Source organism: Rhinoderma darwinii, chromosome 2, assembly GCF_050947455.1.
Source record: "Rhinoderma darwinii isolate aRhiDar2 chromosome 2, aRhiDar2.hap1, whole genome shotgun sequence".
NCBI classification, from domain to species: domain Eukaryota; kingdom Metazoa; phylum Chordata; class Amphibia; order Anura; family Rhinodermatidae; genus Rhinoderma; species Rhinoderma darwinii.
The window spans coordinates 300,455,524-300,483,097 of record NC_134688.1 but is presented as its reverse complement, the minus strand read 5'-3'; the positions used below and the strand labels follow the sequence as shown (position 1 = coordinate 300,483,097).

The 27,574-nt window shown below is 40.4% G+C and overlaps 1 protein-coding gene across 3 annotated transcripts in view; it reads left to right on the top strand.

Moving 5' to 3' along the window:
- ACACA (acetyl-CoA carboxylase alpha) overlaps positions 1-27,574 on the top strand; it is a 454,335-nt gene that overhangs the window by 142,633 nt on the left and 284,128 nt on the right. For all 3 annotated transcript variants that reach the window (XM_075853501.1, XM_075853500.1, XM_075853502.1), the window contains exons 29-32: positions 9,447-9,470; positions 18,353-18,496; positions 20,427-20,529; positions 24,233-24,340. In XM_075853501.1, coding sequence (XP_075709616.1) covers positions 9,447-9,470; positions 18,353-18,496; positions 20,427-20,529; positions 24,233-24,340 — 379 coding nt within the window. The remainder of the gene's footprint in view (positions 1-9,446; positions 9,471-18,352; positions 18,497-20,426; positions 20,530-24,232; positions 24,341-27,574) is intronic.

Genomic DNA, 27,574 nt, shown 5'->3' with positions numbered 1-27,574 from the left:
CAGGTACAAAGGTCTGGCTGTCTTCCAGGAATATCCGCCTGAGGGTGCCATCCTGCAAGTTTGCTCCCAGGTTCCTTGGACCCTTCGAGATTCTACTGCAGATCAATCCTGTGTCGTACAAGCTTCGACTGCCTCCTACCCTCAAGATTCCTAACTCCTTCCACGTCTTCTTGCTAAAACCCGTGGTCCTGAACCGCTACTCCAGGACTCCTAGTTCCGCAGTGGTTCCTGACGGTTCATCCGGAACTTTCGAAGTGAGGGAGATCCTGGCCACCAAGAAAGTAGGAGGCAGGACTTTTTACTTGGTGGATTGGAGGGGATTTGGTCCAGAGAAGAGGTCTTGGGAGCCAGAGGAGAACATTGATGCTCCTGTCCTCGTGAAGAAATTTCTTTCCCGCTCTGGCCCCAAGAAGAGGGGAGATACTGTAACGTCTAGGGCCGGGGGTTGTCGTCCTGACTTACCTCTTGACTATCCCGGCCATGGACATCCCTCTTCACGGCGTCAGCTCCCTCCAGGGAGACGCCGGCACGGTCTTCCGGGTCCTCGTACTTATTCCCGCAGGGCGAGCGTGCCCGCATGTGCACGGCCTTAAAGGGCCAGTACACGTCTAGCTGTCACCTATCAATTATCAGCCCAAATGGCTGCTGGACTATAATTAGGGGCTCTGCCCACTGGTTCCTTGCCTGAGCATTGTTGTATACCCTAGTTTGTCTTGCTAAAGGTCTCCCAGTGTTTTCCAGTTCCCAGTGTTACCTGTTCCTGCTGCATGTATCCTGTTCTATTTTACTTGCTGTGAAAGTCAAGTCGTTTCTTCCCGCTGCATCCGCGGCGTCACCTGCTGTGAAAGTCAAGTCGTGCTCCTGCCACTGTCTACATTGCCTCAGGTACCTGTTCAGAACTATAGACATTGTTTTGTACCTTGTTGGCCAGCTGCTACCTCGCTACGCGGTACGGCCCAGTGGGTCCACACCCCGCGCCGTGACAATATCTGTATCCAGAAATATGAACATTAATTTGTATATAATTTTAGAACAGATTGGACCATCCCTGTTAGGGTTTTTTGCACCCTTCTTTTTCCTCGGTTGAACTTAATGGAAATATATTTTTATAACCGTACTATGTAAATAGATGCGCAGTCCGCTGTTGAGAATTTATAATAGTGTGTGGAGTGAGGTGTTCATTATATAGAGTTACAAGACTTCATGTATGCTTTCTCCATAAACACACACACACACACACACACACACACACACACACACACACACGTCAATAGAAATACATTAATCTGTATTCTACTCAACGCCTTCTACTCTGCTTCTTCAAGAGAACAAGCACAGTTCAAACACATACACCTTTTCTTTATAGGACTAGTCTTTAGGACCCATAAATTTGCTTCCTGCTGTGATTTCAACTGCCATGAATAAGAGGAAGTGTAAATGCTTGGCATCCATTGTTCAGCTGTCCCTTCTCATCGTAGTTTGGATTTATTTTTCACATATTGCTGATGATTGCTGAAATGTGTGTCTTTGTAAGCACAAAGGTCAGTCAATGTACTGGAAAAATAGTGTATTTTTATCCGAAAACTCATTTTTTCCAGGTATTCACTCATTTCTATAGATTGTGAGCTTGTTCCAATTGTTTCTTGTATTTTTCAATCTCTTAATTATGCAATTGTATGATTACCCAGTGTATATTGCCATTATATTGATGCTCTAAAACTGGATTCACACACTGTATTTGTTTCAGGTTTTGTTGCAGATTTTGATGCAGGTTTTTGAACCAAAGCCAGAAGTAGATCCAGAAGGATTGCAACAAATACACGATATGTGAATCTAGCCTAAAAATATTATTTGGTGATGTGAAAGTTAGCAGTTCAACTGTTAAATTTATCACCTTTTGGCTATTTTTTTTGTGTTTTTTACTCTGTCTTCAATGCAGGAAAAAACATGAATGCAACCAATGATTCGCTTCTAGGGTATATTCAGAAGTAGCAGTCATGTCATTTTTTTTTTAATTTATGATTATTTTTTTACAAAAGCTGTGCTTCTCCATGACTTTGCGGTATTTGCTTTAATAATCTGTAACATGACCACTACGTCTGAATACAGCCTAACGCATTTAATACTTCTATGTGAGTTTCTTTTTAATAGGCATAGATGTGTGCTATATTTGCACCACTTTTGTCTTTAGAAATGCTTAATACATTGGAAACGTGCTAGCTCTGCCTCTCCTTTTTAACCCAACCCTCTTTTCTTGACAGTTTTTTTTTTTAAAGTGGGAATTGGCTTGCACCAAAATGTGTTACTTTTTTTTACACCAGAAAATTGGTGCAAATGCCTTAATAAATTGCAATCATTGTCTGCTATGTGTGAACCCAGCCTGAAGCAGATTTGTCATAGATGTCGGTTTTATATATTCTTTTGATTGATCATATGTTACATGTTGTAGAGTTCTGTAATGTTGAATATAGTTATCCTTCTACATCTTCCAAAGTTTGCCTGTACTTGTTAAAAAAAAACAAAAACGTCCCTTCCTGCATACACATATAAAGTATAGGCCATCAATGTAAAATACCGGGAAAACTCCTTTTAAATTGTCACTACCCTTTTTCAAAACTTTGCATATATCAATAGTACAAGCGAATATTAGAAACTTTGTAGTAGATCTTATATTCATACAGTGCAGTTTTTTTGTTTTTTTTTAGCCGTTTCTGAAGCCACAACCAGGAGTGGGTCCTGAAGGGAGGGGGAAGTGTATAGAAAATATACTACCTAATGTCTTTTTTTTTAATCCTCTTTTGGTTGTGGCTTCAAAAATTGCACTGTGTAAGTAGACTCCTCAACGTTGAAATTGCAACACCAAGAAGGAAAAGTTTTGGAATTGTGGAATTCAATCAATGAGCTTATTAATGGTTGTCTGAGGAATGCAGTGCCATGCTGAATGCACTTGGGCACGCAAATCATCAAGATTGGCAGCTCCCCTTTTTCATTGCCGACCTATGACGTCCTGGATGTGCTCGATGAGAGACAAGTCCGGAGTCACGCAGGCTGCTCACAGTAGCACAAGCTCATGCGGCCTGGTGTTGTCCGGTTGAATAGGGGCTTCTGGAACACTTTGGAGAAATGACTGCACCACTGGTTCAGTTCCACAACCAAATCAATGTAACGCCGAGCTGTTAGTGTACTTTAAATGAAGACTAGAGGGGTCTGGCTACTGTACCGTATGCCAACCCACACCATAATCCCAGGAGTAGGACTGGTGTGAGGTTCCCTTGGGAAGGCCTCTTTATGGCGTTGCCCACATGGTCTCCAGACAAATTTCCGGCTGTCATTGCATGCGAGACAAAAGCAGGACTCCTTGCTGAAAAGGATAGATCTCCATTCCAGACTCCATTGTCATCTTGCTGTGCACCATGATAGCCTTTGAGAGCGGTGGTATGTAGTCAATGGAACGCCTGTAGCTGGACGTCTGGCTCGTAGACCGAAGTCATTCAAACACCTTCTGATGGTATGTGTCGACACTGGTTGCCGCCCTAGGCTTGGGATATGACATCCAATTTCACTTGCAGTACAGAATGGATCACTGCTTGCCATTCTTCCAATCAGATGATCCGTCCATGCAGATGTTTACCACCGCGCACCTCTTGCTGTCATTTCCGTTTGTTGTTCTCCAAACCTCCGGGACATGCAACGTTGAACAGTGCTGACATCTCTGCCTAGGCGCGTAACTATTTGCTGGAGTGATAAACCAAGGTCTCTCAGTTCAAAGATTTTGTCCCTCTCAGTTTGAGACAAGTGCCGATAACTGTCATTTTGACGAACAGGAGGCATCGCACAATCATCCCACACCACTTGATCCAATTTTTGAGGTTTCCTGTGGCTAAAAAACTTTGCGATCGATCTGGCTTTTATGCCTCTCCCGCATGCCGCAGATTGGAGCTAGGTGCTTCAAAATTGTTTTCATTTGCAGATCTTAGTGACACCTGCTACTTCCTCAATTTGCACAACCTTAATTCTTGCAGTTCTTGGTTTTTTAATTTCAGTATTGTGGAGTATATATTTTTCGAAAAAAATGTCTCCTTCTCTACTTATAAGGCACTTCTCCCCCCTACTGCCTGGCTCCTGCACTCATCACTCACTCTCAATTCACTGGACTATAAGCTCACTGAGGGATCAGGTTACACACTCCCATAGAAGTCTACAGAGGGCGAGGAAGGAGCAGAGTGAGTGAGAGAGGCAGAGAGGCGCACGGAGATGGCATCTTCTACCTAGTAGGTATTCTATCTCGCCCTAGTTCTGGCCTCACTGCTCATTACTGATGTGTGATATCCTCCATGTTGCTGCTGCTTCTATGTGTGCTAAAAGGAGATAGGAGAGCAGGGTTCTCCTCTTCCCTATGTATGCAGTGTATGGCAAACATTATAGCAGTTAGGCAACACTCACTGGCTCAGGTAAAACCGAGAATCGCAGATCACCTGCAGATGGGAAAACTGCTAATTAATCCAGAGTACAAGTCCTATAATGGCCAGAAATAGTGTTCTTCCTCATGTACACACACCCGACAGCATGTTCTGAAAAAAAAAATCACCTGAAAGGTTAAGTACATTTTAAGTATAATCCCTTCTCTTTCAATATGATAAAGAAATGTACAAACATATACAGCGATCAACCCTATACATCTTTGTAAACAAACAATTACCCCCGGCAGGCACCGAAAAAAAAGTTGCCACATACCCTGAAAGCTTCAGTCAATAATAAGCGAAAAACAAATGGGTATGTATAAGGCAAAAACAATCAAGTTATGATATATTACACAGAAATACATTTTATTGGAAGCAATTGACACCACATTAAAAAAAAATTTTTTTTTTTAAATAGCATAGATATGTTAAACAGATACTCCTGGGGGCTGCCACCCTGATAAGGGGTCAAAGAAATAAACCCCCACAAAACCACCTATCCCCTCAACATTCATCACTAGTATATGAGAAATGCTTAAGTAAATCAAAATGTTGCATCAAACCATAAGATATTCGTATAGCGTTGTTGACAGAAGAGGGAAAGGGGACAAAGTGCCCCAGACGTATCGCCACCAACCCAATACATCTTTGTATTATGTTGACATAACGTGAAGAGGAGTAGCAAGCGGGAAGTATAGAGAGTGAAGTTGTAGGCAAGGGATTTGATCCAGTGTGTACATGAAATACGACCCTTGTTAGGAATATTAAAGAGAATATGTCACCAAGTTTATGCTGCCCTATCTGATAGCAGCATAATGTAGTGACTGACAACCTGATTATTGCAATGTTTTTTGTAGTAGTTTTCATAAAATTACAATTTATCAGTTGCAGTGCGAATCTAACCAATAGTCTGCATAATGATGCTCTCATTCTGGAGTGCTTGATATTTATAAGCTTTGTCTCCCCCGCCCCAGCCGCTGATTCACAGCTTTCTCCCTATACTGTATATTGAACTAAAACCAGACTGACATACTTGGGTCCTGTTCAAATTAGCACTGGAGGCTCCGCTAGGGGTCTAAGTCACAGATCCTGATGAAAATACCCAAAATAGTAGCTCAGCCTGTTGCGCTATTGTTTTTGATAAAACCACAAACACCCTGACGGAAGCCCAAAGGAACACTTTTAAAGTCAATGGGTTCTGTGGAGTGCCGATGGTGTCTGTCGTACAACAAAATATGCATTTCCGGTATCTTTGTTCTTCTCCTTTGAGGGAGCAGAACAGCAGACACACCAACGCAGGTGTGAACTCGGCCTTTAAGGTTTACAATTTCGAAAAAGTTTTCAACGTGTTTGTTAAAGGGGGCACATGATTATCTGTATTATCTCCCTTTTCTCCGTTCCTAGTCCGTTACCTCTGTTTCCTATATAGTCCGCTTACTTTGTATTGTTCACAATGTGCACACACTCCAGTCCTTCACACACCACAGGAGTAACATACAACCCTCGCAGATACTTAAATATATAAAAATACTTTACTCATAACATAGACGTGACAAACCAATATACACTACATCAAGATACAATACATTACATAGACAACACAACCACACACAACTGCCTCTGTTCCTACCTTCCCTGGACACTTTGCACATGTGACTAGTAATGTGTATGTATATATAATATAAATCCAGGTATCAACCTTATACGGTCTCCTGGTACTACAACTATAACCAAAGCCACATACAGCGCCTGACCATTAGTACATGTACATATAGAGACTCATGCATAAACAGCATATATATATCTACTCATCTATAATCCACATAAGATTCCTAGAATATCTCTATGTACACATATAAAGTCTGCTGTAATATAATTATACTTATATACATACACAGAAAGCACACATATAATAGAACTTAGCTTGCTCCTGATGTTAAGTGCTGAGCGTCCAGGGCTGGCAGGAAAGAGCCAGCACCAACAGCTTCCCATGACCTATATGTTCCTATCCCTGGGTTGAACCCACCCATTCCATTGACTCCGCCTTATGACCACCCATACACCTTCCAATGTGCATCTGTACAGTATAGGTAAATCTATTCCCAGTATGCTCAGCTGTCTCTACATCCAGTTTACAATGGCTCCTTCCTGTACTAAGGCCCATTGTAATGCTAATAAGGCAGTAGATAAGAATCTATGACCAAATGGCTTCTGAGCATACTGCCACCTCAAAGGGTGAACACCACTGAATAATATCAGTATATACTATATCTATTTACCAGGTATATTTTATGTGGTCATAAGACAGAGTGTCTGGATGGGAACAATATTCTCCTGTAACAGTGTTGATGTGCAGAACATGTGGTACATATGTACTTTTGGAATCTGTGTCCTCTTGGTCAGGTTTGTCCACATTTAGAGCACAACCAAAGTAGTATGTATGAAATAATCTCTACCATACGTTTTTATACTTATAAGGAAATGCTGTGCACAATGTAATGGAAAGTTAAAACGTTTTTCTCCTTAATTATATTTAATCTTTACATTTTCAGTTACATACCGGGTTGAGGATGGACATTTTATCTTATTTGACTAATGTTGCTTTACAAAATGATATATTATCTATGCTTCAGAGTGTAAAGTTGACCCAAGTCTTAGGCCCCATGCACACGACCATGCCTGTAATCACAGTCTATGATTACGGGCGCGGAGACCCGTCCGCAATTGCGGGCTGTGCTCCTATTATAAAGTAAGGGAGCACGGATCCGTAAAATAAAAAAATAGGACATGTCCTGTTTTTTACGTAAAGTATCTACGGCACGGACACCATCCCGTAAATATACGGGAAGGTGTCCGTCGGCCATAGAAATCAATGGGTCCGTAATTACGGACTAAATCTATGATCGTGTACATGGGGCCTTAAAGTGAGTCTTTCTGGAGATTGTATGCTACTAAACAGCTGACACCGGCTATCGGGTAATGGATTAGGAACATTCTATTGTTGAAAAGATTACGGTTTGCATCGGGGTAAAAAATAAGTTCCATTCTGCCAAGCAAGTGTCCACCGAGCCAGTAAGTGTCCGGTATCTAGCACTCCACCCCTATGCTGTTAATTTCCAGCTCTGCTTTCATGACGATGAAGGCAATGGTACATTTCTAATCTGTTACCCGATAGTTATCTAGCGGTGTCAGCCATTTGGTAGTGCAAAAATCTCCATACAGACTTCCTTTACTCCGGTTCTAGATGTTTCTCCACCTACAGCCAAAACATTGACATGGCTTCCTTGGCTCCCAAAAGTGCTGTAACTTTGTTGTAAAGCTGACATATGGTAGCCAAAATTGTGCTTGTCCATTAATGATTTGTAGCATCTCGAAAATCCATGAATGAACAATAATAAAGCATTAGCGTGTTCTGTCCTATCTATTAGTTCAGAATCTTCCGATGACTTCTCTGCAATTTGTATGTATATTTTTACAGCTGGTTTTCTCCGATGTCATAGACCTTTACTTATACATAAAGCTAAGTCTACATCATTACCTTCTCAGCAAGTGAACGTGTTACTGGTATACCTCCTCCCCTGATCTTCTCTACACCCCATTAGTCGCTGCTTTTTGTGCAAAAAAAATAATGATTTAACATAAAGCACATTGAAGTGTAATCATCGTCTCCTAGTTTTGGATTTTGCATATCTGTGTATTTTTTTACCGTCCTTGCTGGCTAATGTTCTAGATTATTCAACAAATGTAAACCTTTTTTTCTTCAGTTATTTATTGTACAAAAGGTACATTTATACAACATGGCTAACATGGCATCTTTGTTGTTTTCTTGTCATTTCCTTATAAAATTTGAATTGCAGAGTATTCCTCATGTTTATAATGGGGATTCATTAATTTACATTTTATATTTCTAATTTGATTTTCTGATTTTCTAATAATCATATTTATTATGGATACTTTGTGAAAAGATAGTTTATTATTTGCAATTGCATCCTGAATGTGTCTGCGTACTTCTGCTCATTATTTTGTGCTGCGATTTCTAAGTAATTTAAGCCTATTTTCACTTGTGCGTTTGTTTTTCCGGAGCCTGCGACGCACATGTGAACACAGCCATAGGACAGGCTTCCACTGACTATGAATTGCATATTATTCTAATTTGCTATGTCATTGAGAATTTGAAGAACGCTGGGTATCAGCCTTTTAAAGCCTTTTTGCATTGACCGCAAATAGTGATCATCATTGCATCTTTTAGGCCTCATGCACACGACCGTAGCCATGTGCACACCCGTGATTTTCGGGTCGAACGGCCATGGAGTGTCACACGCGGGCTGCCCGCTAATCGCGGGCCGTGCACATGGCCGTGTGCAGTAATTTCTATGAGCCTGGAAACCACTGTCGTGTACATGGGCCCATTGAAATGAATGGGGCCACAATTCACCCGCAGATCTGCGGGTGAATTGCGGCCGCAAAAATACGTTCGTGTGCATGGGGCCTTACTCATGTAGCAGTCCAAGTTTATTTACCAAACTTAAGATAGTAGTTATTAACAGACACATGTCAGAAACTTATTTTTCCTGCAGGTTTTTTTGTTCTTTAGTGGGATAAGTATGATGCTAGGAGCAAGTCTCCCTGCACGGTGTTCGGTCCGGGACATGCGGCCGACATGCGGAACGTATATCACGGTCGTGTGCATGGGGCCTTTAAAAGCTATGTATCTAATCTGCCAATTCAGTCTGGGATGTTGATGGTTGGATCGTTTGTACAAACAATCTGACATAAGATTGATCGGCCGCATTGTGGGTGATCCTAATCTAAAGTGTATGGCCAGCTTTAGAGTGTAGCGTGCAGTGCAGATAAATCCATCTTGCATATTGCTAAGAACTATAGGCTTATGGCTTATGTGTTGTATGTGATATTTTTGTGATATGTGTTGTATGTGATATTTTTTCTTTTACTAGAATATAAATTTACTTTATTGTTTGATTACAGAGGGAACATCCCTACTCTGAACAGGTAAGTTGTTTTTTTCCATTATTTTCTTACTATAACAAACTATTATAATAGCAATCATCAATTACAGTGAAATTAATTATTTAACATGCTATTTATACTTTACTGCATAACAAAGAAGGAAGTGGAAGAGTAGTAGGAGTCTAATAGTATCAAGAGGGAGGGAGAAGTGGGAACAGGGAATTAAGGGAGGAGGAGCATCCTAAAGAGGTTAGAATTTACTGTATATAAAGGTGTTTTGGGTTTAAATATTCAACATAAGGTCTACAAACCTGGAAGAATGTGATTGGAGCATGCTTATGTGTTTCGTATTTGCAATGTTATGGTTCTTTGGAATTGGGTGCTATCTTGCAAGGAAAATACTAGCAGACTTGAAAATGTTTGCACAATCCACTGCTGAAGTTAAGTGTTAATATTGGCGGCATAGCTTTCATTTTTACAGCAGATATGATGGATCCATTATGATCCATTTATTTATTTTTAAACGTTTTTATATATATATATATATATATATATATATGAAAAATATTCACAAATTACTTAGAATATCCCATATTCCAAAGTAAAAAGGGCAAAGCTGACGATTGTACACACCGTTTATAACAAAGACTCTGGAAATAAACATTATGGTGACATTATATCACTGTGCCGTGTGACTTATTGCATTATTTAAGGAGTAGGGAGAATAATGTTTTATAAGAGATAAATACCATGCTCCCAAGACTTTCATGAATAAAAAGGACACCATCTGTTTTTGTACACAATGTATGCAAAGTTAAGGAATTATAGAATTTACTAAGGGTTTCCATTGACTAAGTGAAGGAGGTCTGTACTCCCATCTATCTGGGAGCAATAGCCTTTCGATCCCAAAATGGAACTTAAAATACAGAAAAAAATGTATGTTGTGGGAATTTATAGTATGCCTTTGTCTAGCAGTTCAAATAGACAAAGACCGGGGTATAACCGTGAAGTAAATGCAAGTATTTCAGTTAAGAGGTCAATTGCCTCTTCCCAAAAGGGTCTAACAAAGTGGTAGTCCCAAATCAAATGCTAAGTCATCCTGGTTTGGCAAACAACGGTGGCACCAATAATGTGACAATCTTACCATTTTAAATGGTCACTAACTTTTCAACAAGCTTTGCAAAAAATCAATAGTACAAGCAAATATAAGAAACTTTGTGATATATCTTATTAATACAAAATGCTACTTTCCCCACTTAGCAAGCTAACGCCCACCCCCCCCCCCTTAACTGTTCACTCACTTTAAATGTATGGATTCTTCCTGAAGGCTCAGGTTACGCCTGCCCATTGAGAGGGGAGGAAGGAGGAGGAGAGCAGCAGCATATTGAGAGAGCGAGGTAGAGGGACCGAGACGCTACAGTAGCTTCTAGTAAGACTTCTATCTCACTCCAGTGCTGGATTCACGGCTACACTGCTCATTACTGCTTTATGATGTCCTCCATGCTGCTGCTCCTGCTGCTTCTATATGTAAGATAGCTAGAGATAGCAAAGACACCATCCTTCTCTTCTATGTGTGCAGTTTATAGCAGACATAATAGCAGTTCGGCTCAATCCACTAGCTCAGAGAAAACTGAGAATTAGAGAGAGCCTGCAGGGGGTAAAACTGCTAAAAAGTGTTATTCTTTATGTACACACATAGGACAGCTTTTTCTGAAAAGTCACGTATGCTTTATATTCTCACTGGAGTTAGAGGAGTTTTACCATAATCAAGTTTTTTCAGAAACTATAGTATAGCCATTAGTTGAGTGGAGTTACATATGTTTATATGAATAGCTATGTTCAAATCAAGTTTTATTCAGGTCGTCGCCGTTCCCCCACTATCGTTTTAGCTCATATCCCAGGTAGTAGGTGGTACAGCTCATGCAGTCACATGACTGGCCCTCTCTGTTCCGGTACTACATATCCCAGCAGCACTTGCATAGTAATGCGTGCTCCCATGGATGTAATTGAAAGGAGTCGCAACTAAAAGCCTGAACAGTGCAAAGAAAGAAGTAAGAAATGGTTGCTGCAGTTCTAAAGGCAGTTCCACCACACATCCTATTTTCCCTCCTATCATGTAATTGTCTATTCCTATCCACAGCACCATCTACTCTCTTTTTACTAGCAGTATAGTACATGCAGCTGGAGCTGACGGCCCATCTTGCAGACGATAATCACTGCTCCTGTTTGTTGTAGCCAGAGAGACGAAACCTTTCTCCTATCTCTGCTTATAACAAAAAAAGGAGCTTTGATTGCAGTGGGCAAGATGAGCTGTCCCCTCCGGCTGAATATACTATACGTCTTGTAAAAAGCGTGTAGATGGTGCCGTGGAGAGGCATACACAAACACATGCTATGAGGGAAGAAAAGATATGTGGAGGAGCTGTCTTTAGAACGTCAGAAACCATTTCTTTCTTTGCGCTGTTCTAGCTTGTAGTTGTGGCTCCTTTCAATATTCTTAGGCCTAATTCACACGAGCGTATTTCACGACCGTGTTATGCGCGTGAAAATAACGCACGTCACACGGACCTATGCAAGTCAATGGGGCCATTCAGACATTCAGTGTTTTTCACTCATCGTGTGTCCGCTGCGTGAAACTCACTGCATGTCCTATACTTGTGCGTTTTTTGCGCATCACGCACATTGAAGTCAATGGGTGCGTGAAAATCACGGACAGTACACGGACGCACATCCGTGTGCTGCGCGTGATTCACGCAACAGCTGTTAAAGAGATGATTTTGAAACAGAAAAACACCTTCAGTTTATTTTGCTGACGTGAAACGTGTGACATACTGATGACATACTCGCGTAAAAAACGCAGACACGCACCATACACTGATGTCACACGGAACTGCAATGCGCGTAAAACGCTGCATTTTTTACGCAGGCAAAATGGACACGTTCTTGTGAATAAGGCCTAACACTAACTGCACTGCACTAGAGCTCTGTTCTTTTCCTAAAGCACATGTACCAAGTTATGTGCGTTCCCGCAGTTCAGGATAGGGAAACTTTGCATGCTCGGCCATAGACGTTCAAGGCTTTGGGTAGATGTATGTAACTATTAGTTACTATGGACAAACATTACATCGATCACGGTATAAAGGTAAGCCTGACATAAGAGGGATATTCATTTTGGAAATTGATATATATTTGAAAAGTTTATTATCTTGCTGATCTATTGCTAAGGCACCATTTGCAATCGTGTTAAAAACCCCTTTAAATAACCCTAGTGAACTATATTAAGTTAAATAAATGTTATGTTTGTCACATGGGAAACTAATAAATGTGATTCCAGAATTTCTTGCCAGTTATCTGAAGTGAGAGTAGGAATCCGATGTTTCCATTTAGATTCTTCCACTAGTTTGGTAGAGGTGAATTTTTCTTCCTCGAAACTGCGTCAATTTGGACCAATTAATTCTTAGGCCCGAATATTGTCCAAATTGGCCTGGGCGAGAGAGTCCTCTAACTGGGACATAAAGACAAGGTCATCTGCATATAATCCGACTCATGACATTTTGTTTTGTTTTTGGCTGTGCAAGCTATGATGCCATAAAGACAAAGTCCATCCAGTTCAGCCTATTATTCTGCAATGTTGATCCAGAGGAAGTCAAAACCCCCATGAGGCAAATGCCAATAATCTTTCGTAGTTCCAAGTTTTATGCCGTGATACACTGGTCTTGTCATAACATAATTGCCAAAGACTCCAGGGAAATCGCAAAGTAATAGGGATAAAGAACACCATTAATTGGGGTGCCTGAATCGAGAATGAAATATAAGGAGCCTCTACCATTGGATCTTGGATGAGCATATACAATGGATACGTACTTTCTAAAACCGCACCCAATTCCTAAATTCTTCAATTCAGTGGAAAAGTACTGCCATTTTATGGTATCACATGCCTTGGCCGGTCCAGTAAGGCCAAGGTCCATTCCCTGGCTTGCCGGGACCAAATTTCAGACAACCACCTGTGCACACTTGATATACGCAGACTTCCCTGGCATATAGCCCAATTTGTTGGCATGAATAATATGGAGAATACACCTATTCAATTGGGTTGCCAATATTTTAGCCAAAATTTTCTAATATTGTTTTAATCACTGTGGAGAGCCACTGTAAAGAGTGCTCCCTCGATTGATTCAATAGGTACTATGTGTAATACGAAGACACTGCTATAGTTTAGCTGAAGACAATACAGAAGCCATTTTCGAGTATTTTGCATGTCCAGCTTTTGCTTTTATTACAGCTTCCACTCTTTTTGATGTACTTGCAGTTTTTCAAAGACTACTGCAAATATTTATATTCATGTATCTCTGTAAACACGTTCAAAGTTTAAACTTATAAGTTGGGTGCATTTTCTAGTTCTCATGATCCAAGTGATTCTACAAACATTCAATGTTGAGGCCTAGGCATTGGGTTTGCCATTGTTCTGAGAGCACAAGAAGCATCATTGTTTGCTAAGCACGTCTTAACTTTGCAGCAGTTATTTTGGTGCTTCACATGGTTTGAAGATATTTCGTTGTTCTGTCGCAATACAGTCTGCCTTCAGTTACTTACAGAACTCTAAAATTTAGATTCCTCAGTCCATAAGCCTTTCCTCCACAAATTCGGTCCAGTTTTTAGTCCATTTTCTAGTGCAAACCTTAAGTTTTTTTTTTATTACTTTTTTTTTTCTTTCGATTTTAAACGTTACAAATCCTTGTTGTCTTCTCACACAAGATGAATGGACAGAGACCTGTTGATTTTTTTTTTCAGATTTGAGCAAGAGTGGAGCTTGTTTTCTTTCATGTTTTGAAGATAACTTTAAAGAGGCTCTGTCACCAGATTTTGCAACCCCTATCTGCTATTGCAGCAGATAGGCGCTGCAATGTAGATTACAGTAACGTTTTTATTTTAAAAAAACGAGCATTTTTGGCCAAGTTATGACCATTTTTGTAGTTATGCAAATGAGGCTTGCAAAAGTCCAAGTGGGTGTGTTTAAAAGTAAAAGTCCAAGTGGGCGTGTATTATGGGCGTACATCGGGGCGTTTTTAATACTTTCACTAGCTGGGAGCTCTGATGAGAAGTAACATCCTCTTCTCTTCAGAACGCCCAGCTTGTGACAGTGCAGATCTGTGACGTCACTCACAGGTCCTGCATCGTGACGGCCACATCGGCACCAGAGGCTACAGTTGATTCTGCAGCAGCATCAGCGTTTGCAGGTAAGATCGACTTACCTGCAAACGCTGATGCTGCTGCAGAATCAACTGTAGCCTCTGGTGCCTGGACGTCATGTGTATTCAGAATCCTGACACTTCTGAATCTTTTCTATGAGATTCCATCAACGGATACGAAGTCTCGCGAGATTATGGAGGCAAACGTGTGTATGCATTATCAGGACACTGGATTAATGTTAATCAAGCAGAATCGCTGTGTATGTGGCTGCAGATCATGTTCTAGTAAGAACGCGATTCTGCTGTCTAAATGAATGGAGAGGAGTGCATGATGCCGATTGGTCGAAAGTAAAAATACGCCCACTTGGGCATTAAGAAACTCATTCGCATAAACCAAAATCGCTCCCAACGTTGTGAAAATAGATCGTTTTTTTAAATAAAAAGCATTACTGTCACCTACATTATAGCGCCCATCTCCTTATGTAGGAGATAGGACACTTATAATGTGGTGACAGAGTCTCTTTAAGGTCTGGAGACTGGCTAGGCCACTCCATGACCTTAATGTGCTTCTTTTTGAGCCACTCCTTTGTTGCCTTGGCTGTATGTTTCGGGTCATTGTCGTGCTGGAAGACCCAGCCACGTGCCATTTTTAATGTCCTGGTGGAGGGAAGGAGGTTGTCACTCAGGATTTGATGGTACATGGCTCCATCGATTCTCCCACTGATGCTGTGAAGTAGTACTGTGCCCTTAGCAGAGAAACACCCCCAAAACATAATGTTTCCACCTCCATGCTTGACAGTGGGGACGGTGTTCTTTGGGTCATAGGCAGCATTTCTCTTCCTCCAAACACGGCGAGTTGAGTTAAAGGCAATGTGTTGCCAGAAAAACATGTTGTTTTTTTTTAAATTAAACATTTAGTGTGTGGGTGATTAAACATTGTTCACATTTTTTTAATTTTTTTCACGAGTCAGGAAATATTATAAATTAATTCTAATTTATAATACTACCCATTTTTGGTCACTAGATGGAGCTATTCCCAAAATTGCAGCTTTGCAAAATTGGGTAAAAAGCCCTCGCTCTAGTGAGCTCTCAGCATCCCCCCCTCCTTTATCCTGGCTAGTGCCGGGATAAACGAGGGGTTTGAACGGTGTAACCTCCTACACTGTGTGTCGCCATTTTTTGAGCTAACACACAGTGTAGTAGGTTTACATACAGTAGTAAACACACACAAACACGAACATACATTGAAATCTCTTACCTGCTCCTGCCGCCGCGGCTCCCTCCGGCCCGTCCGCTCCGTTTGCTGCCGCTGGTCCAAGTGCACAAATCCGGAAGCCGCGACCGGAAGTAGTAATATTACTGTCCGGCCGCGACTTCCGGTCCACAGGAAAATGCCGCCGGACGGCGCCAATTTCGAATTGGACTGTGTGGGAGCGGCGCATGCGCAGTTCCCACACAGACGCCGTACACTGAAGTCAATGGGACGGGAGCCGTTCGCAGTCCCTATGGGACTGTGGCTGCCGTATTCCATGTCTGTATGTGTCGTTAATCGACACATACAGAAATGGAACAAAAAATGGCAGCCCCCATAGGGAAGAAAAAGTGTAAAAATAAGAAAAAGTAAAACACAAACACACAAATGAATATAAACGTTTTTAATAAAGCACTAACATCTTTAACATATAAAAAAATAATTTGTGATGACACTGTTCCTTTAATGCCAAAGAGCTAAATTTAGTCTCATCTGACCACAGCACCTTCTCCCAATCACTCTCAGAATCATCCAGATATTCATTTGCAAACTTCAGACGGGCCTGTACATGTGCCTTCTTGATTAATTGAGTCTGTGGACAGGAGTCTTTTATACAGGTGACCGTTTAAGACAGCTGTCTTTAATGCAGGCACCAAGTTGATTTGGAGCGTGTAACTGGTCTGGAGGAGGCTGAACTCTTAATGGTTGGTAGGGGATCAAATACTTATTTCTCTGTGCACAATGCAAATAAATATATATAATTTTGACTATGTGATTTTCAGTTTTTTTTTTTTATATAATCTATCTCTCACTGGTAAAATTAACCTAGCCTAAAAATTCTAGACTGTTCATGACTTTGACAGTGGGCAAACTTACAAAATCAGCAAGGGATCAAATACTTATTTCCTTCACTGTATTTCTATAGCAGGAGATTAGGCACTCTGGACCAGAAAAAGGGAGCTCTAACTGCTATAACAATACATTAAGAAATTATTAGCACAGAATTTGAAAACTATTTAGATAAAACAAAATCCTATTCACTGGTGGATGTTTACTTAAAGGTTGAGTTCCGCCAAGGTATCCGTTACTTTGTTTTTTTGTCAAATTTGACAGATTCTTAAACATAGCCTCAGCTCTAGCTTCTTAGCTCTCACCTGAACTCAAATAATTCACTGCACTCTGAAACAGAAAAGCAGCAGATTACTGAATATACAGTAGCTTTAGATGTTAACAGAGTAGAATACACTGTTCTACCAAATCAGTACAAAATAAGAAAAGCCTTTAGGTGGCCATACACATTAGATAGAAGTTGGTTGATGTTTGAACGAATATACGTTTTGTAAAGCAGAGCAAATTTCCTGAAATTCGTTTGGGTTCGGTTCAATCTGAATAAATTCGTCGTGAATTGCAAGTGCCCCAATTGCCCTGAAAACTCATGTCTGACTTTCTGATGTATTCCAGCACTGTACCCAACCCGTTTATATATAATGTTTTTAAACCAAGGATAAGGGGGATATGACACTTACTAATATACTGTGTTTTGAAGTTCTGCCTCACTTTATTTCATCTTAAAGAGGATCAGTCACTAGTTTAGTAATACCCAGTCTCCTAACTAATTTAATAGGCGCTGTCACCCTGATAATTCCAGTGAAAATTGTGTCCCAAAATATTTATTATTTTAAAAGTTATGAGCTTTTTTCTTAATTTGCAAATGAGGCTATACTAGCCAAGGGGGCGGTAACGCTGCTATTTCTACAGGGGAGCGTATTTTTTGGTCTGTCTGATGCTGTCCAATCAGCGCCATACAGCTTCTCCCCTTCCCTGCACAGCGTGATCTCCGCTTCAATCGCGAGATAATGCGGTGTTTACACTTCCGGCCTCAGGTCCTTCAACACGTAGCCTCAGCTCTCTTCCAAAAAGACGGTCCCTGCATCGACTGTCTCATCCAGGGACCCTCTTCCTGGATGAGTGTTGAGGCGATGTGTTAAGGCTCTTGTGGTCAGAAGTGTAAACACCGCATTATCTCGCGATTGAAGTTGAGATCACGCTGTGCAGGGAAGGGGAGAAGCTGTATGATGCTGATTGGACAGTGTCATACGGACAACAAAGACCCCGCCCACAGAGAGAGAGAGAGCCGCATTACTGCCCCTTTAGCTAGTATAGCCTCATTTGCATATTAAGAAAAAAACCTTAGAACTTTTCAAATAAAAAAACGTTTGAGACACAATTTGCACTAGCATTATCAGTGGGACAGCGCTTAATAGATTAGTTAGGAGATTGGCCATTACTAAACTCTGGACAGATCCTCTTTAAGGTGCTGGTTTCCTCCCTGCGTAGGTCCTCTGATCTCGTCTTGAAAATGGCGGCTGATTGAGGGAAATAGTTTTTCATGAATAATTGAAGATTTGGATTTGTACAGAATATTGATTATTCAATTATTATTATTTTTTAAATTGATTTTTTGTTCATTATTTTGTTCACCAGAATGTCATTTTCTTCCAATCTCAACCATTATGGGATGGTCCACGTGGCTAGCGTCAGTGACGTTCTACTTGATACTTCATTTACTCCTCCATGTCAGAGAATGGGTGGTATGGTTGCATTTCGGACTTTTGATGATTTTGTCAGGTATGTTCTGTTTATATGAACTTTTTGTATAAAAATAATTTAAAAGACTTACGTTTATCATACATTGCTCTGTACATTATATAATTAATTAAAAAAATGTGCATTTATACTTGATGGAGTCGAGTCAAGTTCGTACCCATAATTTCAAAATAACTTGCATAAGGTCTTGTCCACACGTAATGGAATCGCTGCAGAAAATTTCTTCAACATTTCCATTGAAAGTAGCAGACATTCAGCTGCGGAAAAACCGCACCATTTCCTGTGTTTTTTGCTGCACAAAATGGTGCGGATTTTGCTGCGTTTTTCTCAATGCTGGGAGATGGTGACATCAGGTGAAGTGAGGGAATTTTGCGTAGGGGGCAGTGGCATTGTTGTGCATCTGTACATTGGGAGAATCTGGTGCGGTTAACGCAGGCTCCTGTGTGAACGAGGGTCCAAACCACTGCTTTACCAATGTTATACGCTGATTCCATATTTTGATATCTCTGTTTACATACCCAGTCACTAAGGGTTCGCAAACGAACTAGGACTGGGAGTATTCTGTTTAATACGTTTTTAAATACACGGTTGGGCTTTTCACAGTGGTGATTGTACCCCTGTTTTTAGATAGCTATGAAATAAAAATTATACATTTTACTCATTTATCACTTCAGTGAATTTTGAGATGGTGACATCTCCTGAAAAATGCAACAATTTAGTCCACTTTTTGCAGCAGGAATTGACATGCTGCGGTACGAAAAATTTGCACCGCAGGTGAATCTCTGGATGCAAATTTTACGCAGTGTGTGGATGAGATTTGTTAAAACTCGCCCACTTTGCTTCTATTTTATTCTGCTGCGTATTTTCCGTTCGCAATTCCGGATGAAAAATAAGCATCAATTCCGTTTCAGGTGGACAAGCTCTCACATGTTTGTTTTTGTTGTTTTTTTTTTTTTATAGTTCTGAATCTTATTTATGTTGTATTTTTGGGGGTTTTGTTTGGTTTTATTTTGAAACACATTTTCTCCAGATATAGACACAGATTTTAAAGGGGTTGCCCCACAAAACACATGTATCCCCTATCCACAGAAGAAAGGGATACATGTGTGATCGTTGGGGGTTCGATCGCTGGGTCTGCCAGCGATAAGGAGAATGGGGAACCGCAAGTCCCCGAAGTGCCCCATGAGAAGCATGGGACATCTGGGGTCTGTGTCCGGCAGCTCCATAGAAATGAATGGAGAGCCGGTCATGCATGCGCACAAGTATTTCATGGTTATTTACATTAGTGTTCCATTGCTTTATAATTCAGTCATTCTGACCAGAAGAAAGACAATGGGATATAGTTTTTACTTCCATCTGTAAAATTTTCAAACCCAATAGTGTATTTTAAACCTGAATGGAGCTAAATGGATGCTGCTAATGTTTCTTCATCTCATCTGTTTCTGCATGACTCGCCACACACATTTTGGTTGTGGGAGCTGGTGTCTGTTTTTGGAGCAGGGAATATAGGAATCTGCTTGCACAGTAAGGAATGAAATGTCAGGAAGAATTAGGCATAACTGTCGACTATGGCCCAGCAGGGACTTTCTTCTCTTGAATCAATGAGTGTGGCATCTGTCTTTCCATGTGTGCAGATGCACGACCCCTGGGAAGAGAGGTGATTACACAGCTCTCATTGCTCACGTCATAAGCTTTTCTGTTATTTGCCTAATAAAGGCTGATTAGATTAATGCAAGCTTTCTGCATGTCAGTCTCTAAAGCTTTACAGTTTTAACTTCCTAAAACATTTCACATCAAGTTGAGCTGGTTTTACAAAGTATGGCTAGGGATTGTGGGAGTAGACAGCGCCTTGCTGGGGAATTGTGTCGAATTTGCATGAATCACGGCTGATTTATTTTTATATCAGAATGTAAAGGATATACTTCGTTTATTGTCTGTTACTTTTTTACAGAATGTTTGATGATGTCATGAGTTGCTTCTCTGACTCTCCTCCCCAAAGTCCCATATTTCCTGAGGCAGGTCATCCTTCACTGTATGATGAAGATGACAATAAGGTATGTATGTGGTAGCATAATCCTACTTTTCGATGCTGTTAATGGATCCTGGACAAAAATGGCTTGTGTTTTTATTTAGGGTTTTTATTTACTTGATATATTAGAGATGCTCTTTGACAAATTGACTTAAAGGGGTTGTCCAAAAATCTAAATCTTGATGGCCTATCTTCAGGATAGGCGAACAATAACTGATGTGTCGGGGCCCCATTCCCGGGACCCCCACCGATCAGCTGTTTTGAAGGGGTGCAGCGCTCGTACGATTTTTAAAACTGAAGCATGCCCTATTTTGTGAAAGTTTTTTTTTTTTCCCAATTTGACTTCAATGGAGTAAAAAGCTGAATTGAAAACCGCATGTAATATTTTCAACCACGCTTTTTTTTTTTTTTAACATTCTTTTATTTATTTAGACATTTTACATTTGAATAATCAAAACAGCAAAGGGCGTTTTTTTTACCCACCATTTTTTCAAACAGCCACGTGAAAAACCGCCCTGTCCGAATGAAACGCTGTTTTTCCCAATTGAAATCAATGGGCAGATATTTTGAGACGTTCAGCTTCCGTTTTTACATCGGTTTTCGGGGCGTTTACGGCCCAAAAAACAGCTGAAAATAGCCGTGTGAACATACTTTCACTATTCTTCGCTACATATGGCTGAATATGTTGCTTTATATCTTGATGGAAATTAAGAGTATTTGGCGTTCCCAAAATAAATGTGTATTATGTCCTCTAAAACAATACAGATAATAAATAATAAGGTGCGAACCCGAGAAAAGGTGAAGTGCATTACTAAAAATACATCTAAACAATAGGATATGAATTTAAAAATCTATAATGTCAATCATATTTATAAAAAAAAAATCTTGTATTAATAATATACTTAATTTTATACATAGAGGTATGTTTTTTTTTTATAATCTACAAATTAGCCAGTATATCTACAGGACAATAGCCAAATAAATCCCCAAGCAGAACAAGTACCAGAGAAGGACAAAAATTAGCATGCATTCTTTCCTTGCCAGAGGTTTTGGGATTATTTTCACACTTTTGACATACAAAAATAATACCTTTTATATAAAATAAAAACAATATGATTCCTCCATACACACATTTTCTGAGAGACCTTACATATTGTGAAAATGTCACCTAGCACATCATGCAATTTTGCATCAAAGTGTAAAGTTGTAAGCAAATGCATGACAAATTCACCTTTGTGGCTAAAAGTCTGACCCAAGCAGAGTCATCGAAGTACAATATTTAAAAAAAATAAAAAGTTCAAGATGAAGACGCTAAAAAAGAAGAGTCCAAAAATCTAGTTAAGGACTGGATAAATGCCATGATTAAGTAAAGGGGGTGATTAGATTTGCAACTGCTCATCTTGTCACCCTTTTAGAAGAAAAAAAGACCCACCCTGTATGTGACATTTAAAGAGCATAGGTATATCCTTCCTAATAAGTTGTACAAACGTTCATCTATCACACCCCTGGGGTCGCTGGAAAGTGCTGTAGCTGGGGAGAGAATACAGTGACAGGATGTGTTCTTTGTGTCTTCCTGCTCTCACTTGCAGTTCCTTCCTCCCCTACACAGATACAGAACTAGGAAGTAAAACTTTTCATTCTGCTGCATGACTGCATGTGAGTGCTGCTTCCTGAATATTGCATCTTTGGTATCTTTTTAAAACCTAGAACCTTAGCTTTCAAATGACACGAAAGGCAAATCTCTAGCCCTTATATTCTATTAGCGCAATCATTTAAAGTGATGACTTATTACATACCGTACGTCCTACATACCTAACCAGTGAAAAGGGTTAAAGGTAAAGCCTACTTTGACAACCAGTTTTTTTTTTATTATTCTTATATTCCCAGTACTTCTGAACATTGAAGCAACTTTGCAAATTTGAGCGTTCCTATTGGTTTGTGCCTCCATGGTAACAGATTCCAAAAAAACACTTTGTAGTCTGATCAATCAGACATACTCTCTTCCATCTGTCCACTCTATCTTGCTAACCTACCTACTGTAAGTCAGCAAGAAGTAGGAGGCAGAGGGAGGAGAATATAACAGTAGGATCAGACTACGAAGGGTTTGTTTGTGGTCCCTTACCATAGAGATTTGCATAGGAGATGTAGAAAGAAAACGATAGGAAATTTTTATCAATATCCTTTGTAAAGTTATAAATTTTTTCATTTCAGATGTTCTGGGGAAATGAAAATAAGTTATTTTTACTAGATGTACATGAAATGATACTGCTTCTGTATGCTGTCCATCTTGAGTTCTTGGCTAAGGCTGTGTTCACATATATCATTTGCGCCCGTCTAGTTGTTTCTAGTCTGAGCTGGACACAACTGATAAAATTTTTTGCACTTTTTGCATCGGTCCGGCGAAGAAAGTAATCCGCCATTGAAACGGATGCCAGAACTGTTCCCTTAAACATGGGATCAGTTCTGAATCAACAGATATATGGGTAGGAGGGCCTAACCGTACCCCAGAAAAATGCCATATGTCCATCAAGTTTAACCAGGTTAGAGTGAATAAAACGAAGGGAAATCTTAAAAAAGTTTCCCCCTATTGATCCAGAGGAAGAGAAAGAATTAGATAAATCATACTTTTTTTTTCTGAGTTGTACATTATTATAAACTTTCTGAGACACTTAAAGAGGCTCTGTCACCAGATTTTGCAACCCCTATCTGCTATTGCAGCAGATCGGCGCTGCAATGCAGATAAGAGTAACGTTTTTATTTTTTTTTAAACGAGCATTTTTGGCCAAGTTATGACCATTTTTGTATTTATGCAAATGAGGCTTGCTAAAGTCCAACTGGGTGTGTTTAAAGTAAAAGTCCAACTGGGCGTGTATTATGTGCGTACATCTGGGCGTTTTTACTTCTTTTACTAGCTGGGCGTTCTGACGAGAAGTATCATCCACTTCTCTTCAGAACGCCCAGCTTCTGGCAGTGCAGACACAGCGTGTTCTCGAGAGATCACGCTGTGACGTCACTCACTTCCTGCCCCAGGTCCTGCATCGTGTCGGACGAGCGAGGACACATCGGCACCAGAGGCTACAGTTGATTCTGCAGCAGCATCGGCGTTTGCAGGTAAGTCGATGTAGCTACTTACCTGCAAACGCTGATGCTGCTGCAGAATCAACTGTAGCCTCTGGTGCCGATGTGGCCGACACGATGCAGGACCTGGGGCAGGAAGTGAGTGACGTCACAGCGTGATCTCTCGAGAACACGCTGTGTGTCTGTGCACTGCCAGAAGCTGGGTGTTAACGAACAGAAGTGGATGATGCTGATTCGTCAGCATCATACACTCCCATTCCTAACGCCCAGCTAGTAAAAGAAGTAAAAACGCCCGATGTACGCACATAATACACGCCCAGTTGTACTTTTACTGTAAACACGCCCAGTTGGACTTTTGCAAGCCTCATTTGCATAAATACAAAAATAGTCATAACTTGGCCAAAAATGCTCGTTTTTAAAAATAAAAACGTTACTGTAATCTACATTGCAGCGCCGACCTGCTGCAATAGCAGATAGGGGTTGCAAAATCTGGTGACAGAGCCTCTTTAAATGCTTAGCATACTGACTATAACTAGGAGTGTTTTTGCTTCAGCTTAAGAACGTTGCCATTTCATATTTAAATGTAATATTGTCTTTTTGTCTACCATTTTAAAAGAAAAAACTTTTATTATAAAATATATTTTGTACAGAGCATTCGCGATGAACCTATACACATCCTCAACATTGCCATCAAAACAGACTGTGATATTGATGATGATAGTTTGGCTGCGATGTTCCGAGATTTTACGCAAAACAAAGTAAGCAATTTACAGATTTCCATTTTGAATGTTACTGTAAAGTTAGTGCTATTCTACTGCTAGGATTAATCTGAGGATGCTGACGGAAGCTTCTATATTCAGGGCCATTGCTGTAGTCACTTGTGATGTAAGAAAATAAAAATAAAATAAGACCCCTCTGCACTTGAAACAAAAACAAATTTGTATGTATATTTATGTATATATGCTATTATTATTATTAATATTATTCAAAAGAGTGGATTATGCCAAAAATCAAATGATCTTGAACAATTATTGGTTCCCATACTACACCGAAAAACATTAAGGTTTTGCTAGTCGTTTTTCTTAAGATTAAACTAAATTACTATCAAGCATCATATTATTTGAGAAGTTTTCGGTCAGCGTTGACTGAATATTTAATTTCTCATAGCAGATTCAAATATGTGCTATGATAATACTAAGCACCGACCCCCCTCATGAATAGAAGGTGTGAGTGGTTGTTTATCAGTATTTTGCACCTGTGTAACCTTCCTCCATGTAGCATTCTGCTTGTCTGCATCCTGCTGGGATCTGGCGGATTGAGCTTGCACTTGTATCAGTAAGTATGGCTTTTTTCTGTGATTTTTTATTTTTTTTTCAGATTCAAATATTTCCTTATAAGCTGGAAGTCAAATGCTTGTTTGTCTAAAATCTATCTCCCTTGACCTCTCCATAAACATGTATGCTTGACTTGGCTGAGCGTGCATGTTTGTTGCATAAGGAAGAGGGATATAAGCTGCTGACAGACACTTATTGCAGTGACATATCTCCCAACAGAACAAAGGATTGGATTTTCCCCAACATCTGTTGGGGGAAGTTGTTATGCTCCCAAACAAATAGGATTGTCTAAAGCAGGGTTGCACAACCTGCAGCCCGCAATTTTATTTTGTTTGGCTGCCACCCATCAGGATACAAACATACCTGATTATACACTATAAGGCCAAAAGTATGTGGACTCTCCTCCTGATTACTGATTTCAGGTGTTTCAGCCACACCCATTGACGACAGGTACGTAAAATCAAGCAAACAGTCATGCCATCTCCAAACATACAAACCGTATTGGTTGTACTGAAAAGCTCAGTGACCAAACATGACACGGTCATAGGATTCCACCTTTGCAACATGTCAGTTTGTGAAATTGGGTTTGGCGGACTAAAGGAGAATTCTACCTACTATAGTGCATAGAGCCTACTGTAAAATTTGGTGGAGGAGGGAAAAAGGTCTGGGGCTGTTTTTCAGGGTTTGGACTAGGCCCCTTATTTCAAATGAGGAGTAATGTTAATGCCACAGAATACAAAGACATTTAGACAATTGTATGCCTCTTTTTGGCAACCGTTTTGGAGAAGGCCCTTTCCTGTTCTAGTGCCCCTGTGCATAAAGACATGGTTTGTTGTGGAGGAACGCAGGTGGCCTGCACAGAGCCCTGATCTCAACCCCATAGAACACCTCTGGCTCACATTCGACCTCTCAATTCATTGCAGACTTTGTCATACAACATCATAAATTACCTCACAAATGCTCTTTTGGTTGACTGGGCACCGCGGTCATTCCCACAAACACAGTCTGAAATCTTGTGGAATGACTTACAAAAAAAGTGAAGGATGTTATAGCCACAAAAGTGGGCTCAACTCCATATTTAAAGGCTATGTACACCTTTGAAAGTGATTTATTTATTTATTTAAATAAAAAGGTCAATCAGTGTGTTTGGTGAAACTTTAGAATCGTTTTTATTAAAAAATATTTTTACTTTCTGAGATACAGCTGCTCTGTATTCTGCATACAGAGCAGGTATATGGTTAGCTAAGACCTGAATCCGTCAGTCCCGCAGACCTGACGGGTTCAGTGTCAGCGGGTCCTGCATGTCTCAGATTACAGGTGGATCCTGCGTGTCAAACACATCTAAGCTATGAACTTAGATGTGATGGATAACAGGTGGATCCTGCGTGTCAGAGATACCTGCTTTCACTGAACCAGTCCGTCCCACGGACCTCACGGGAACAGGATTTAGCGAACGACACAGCGGCTCTGTATAGAGAACACAGAGCAGCTGTAGCTCAAAAAGTAAAAATAATTTTTAATTTTAAAGTTGCACCAATCACACTGACATCTATCTAATATATATATACATACACACATTTATATATACTGTATATATCTCTTTCAATGGTTTACATAACCTTTAACACACATGGTTTTAGATTTCGATGTCCAACAAGCTCATATTAGTGTGATGGTCAGGTTTACACATACTTTTGGCTAGATAGTTTAGATATCAGTGGAGGACAACAAAGATCTATGCGACTAGCTACTAGAGGGCCCTGCACTAGGGATTAACGTGCATTTACCCAGATTGTCTTAGATTGCTTCCCATCTGAGACATTTATGGCATATCCACAGGTATGGCACTCCAGAGAAGTGAAAGCCTTTATCTATAAGACATTTATAGGATATACTGTCCATATGCCATGAATGTCTCCAATGGGAATACCCTTTTAAGCTTTATATACTGAAAAGTGAAAAGACCAAAGCAGCGCTCCACTGCGGTAGTGGTACCACACAAGAAGTTGGCTCTATCTAAAATAAGGCATGCTCCTAACCTTCTAGTGTTGTGATAAGATTTAGGGTATGTTCACACGGCAGCATCCGTAACGGCTGAAATTACGGGGATGTTTTCAGGAGAAAACATCCCCGTAATTTCAGCCGTAACGGCATGTGCAGGCGCTTGAACGCCGCGTCCATTACGGACGTAATTGGCGCTGCTTTTCATTGGAGTCAATGAATAACGGCTTCAATTACCGCCCCAAGAAGTGACAGGTCACTTCTTTGACGCGGGCGTCTATTTAGGCGCCGTCTTTTGACAGCGGCGCGTAAATATACGCCTCGTGTGAACAGACAAACGTCAGCCCATTGCTTTCAATGGGCAGATGTTTGTCAACGCTTTCAAGCCGTAATTTCGGACGTAATTCGGGGGTTAAAACGCCCGAATTACGTCCGTAAATAGGCCGTGTGAACATACCCTTACACAGCTTCTCAATGGCATTGTGTCCAAGTCCTGTTCCAACCTAACTCCTTTTCGAGCACAGTGGTCTGTGGAAAGTAGACCTGCAGATACAGTTCCAAACAATATTTTTTTTCGGTGTTCATCTAGGTCAAGCCAAACTTCTTTCTTCGTTAATGAAATTTTGTTCCGGACAACGTGTTTCGGGACCAGACTAA